Genomic DNA, 1,458 nt, shown 5'->3' on the forward strand with positions numbered 1-1,458 from the left:
CTACGCCTGGTTCCGCACCCGAGCTAATTTCGGCTTCTTCTGGTGGGCCGTCGGCACGCAGCTCGTGCTCGGCAACGTGCTGTCGCTCGCCGGCTACGCGTTTGTCCTGTGGAAGTTCTTCTCCGGGACGCATCCGCCACGAGGAGGAGCTGCTTGTTCGGTTCTTTGGGAGGGAGTATGAGGAATACCGACGTAGGGTCGGCACCAGGATGCCGTTCTGCGGGTGAGGGGAAGCCTATTCCTTTTTGTCTCAAGGTGGACGTGTGAGGGCTGATGTATGTATCTGCTGGACGTGTACAGAACGAGCGTTACATAGAGTAATTGGAGGGTGGCGGAGGCGTAGGCTGGTAGGTGGCATGTGTGAATAGAACGGAACGAGGAACATGGTCAATTCACTTCTGGGCAAGCAAACACCTGCTCTTGTCTATTCAAATCTATATTTTGGTCGCGATTGTCGAGTCCCCTCGTTGTTCACAATGTCCCCGGCGTCGTGAGCGCCATCTGCCGCGACACGCTCCCGTACTTGGCCTGCCACGCGTAAAAGTACATGAGTGCCGCAAACGGCTGGCCCAGGATGGTGAAGGATATCCAAAAGATGCAGTTGCCAATCATACGGCCCGTCGGCGTCTTCATCTTCTCGAGTGGCGTCGTGATGGCGATAAGCGGCAGCTGCAGCAACATGCCGAGGAATGCGACACCTAGCTCTGTTAGCATGTGTTTGTTTCCCCAGAGCCCATGACAAACCAGACGTACCAATTATGTTGTGGGTCGGGACGCCGACGAGCACCTCGTGCAGCACGGCCGAGAGAAAAAAGACGGCGACGCTCGCGACAAAGGGGCTCCACCCGCGCCCGACCATGGGCGAGTAGATGTGGCGGCGGAAGTACTGCGAGACGGGCTTGTTCCACGTGCGCCAGTAGGTGCCGAGGCTGGGGCTGTTCCACCAGTCGTCGTAGAAAGACCTGTCACCGAAGCGCATGACCTCGGCGAGGGCGTTGAGGAACGACTGGAACAGGGCGAAGAAGCCGGCCAGCCAGATGACGAGGGAAATGGTCGACAGCTTCATGAGGCGCTCCATAATGTTGGTAATGTCAAGAGAGGCAATCTTGTCGAGCGAGTTGAGAAGAACGGGCGCAGCATACTGCGCGCTTGCAAACCAGATGAAGACACTCAGACAAAAGACCTCACCCAAGCGTTTGGCGACGAAAATCCACCGAATCTTCTCGGTGCGTGGGTAGGCGGGCTGGTAGACGAGGGTGGGCGCCCACCAGAAGTACACGAGGTTGCTCATCGTGATGTTCTCGGGGTAAGGGCACTTTTGGAAGATCTCGGGCATGGCGTCGAGTTCACCCTTAACGGGATGGAGATAGGCGTGGCGAAGTTCGCGTTTGTTGAAGGCGTACGAGGACGTCTTGAGCCAGACGATGACGGCGTGGAGCTCGGTCAGAGTGCCGATCA

The 1,458-nt window shown here is 57.5% G+C and overlaps 1 protein-coding gene across 1 annotated transcript; it reads right to left on the minus strand.

The window, feature by feature from the left end:
- Positions 1-393: 393 nt before the first annotated feature.
- On the minus strand, positions 394-1,336 carry VDBG_08786 (diacylglycerol O-acyltransferase; the record flags this gene model as incomplete). The annotated part of the gene is made up of 2 exons (XM_003000944.1): positions 394-704; positions 754-1,336. 2 exons carry the CDS (start codon positions 1,334-1,336, stop codon positions 472-474), a joined length of 816 nt encoding a protein of 271 aa, XP_003000990.1.
- Between the last annotated feature and the right edge of the window lie 122 nt (positions 1,337-1,458).

Source organism: Verticillium alfalfae, genomic scaffold (genome assembly GCF_000150825.1).
Source record: "Verticillium alfalfae VaMs.102 supercont1.13 genomic scaffold, whole genome shotgun sequence".
Lineage (NCBI taxonomy): Eukaryota > Fungi > Ascomycota > Sordariomycetes > Glomerellales > Plectosphaerellaceae > Verticillium > Verticillium alfalfae.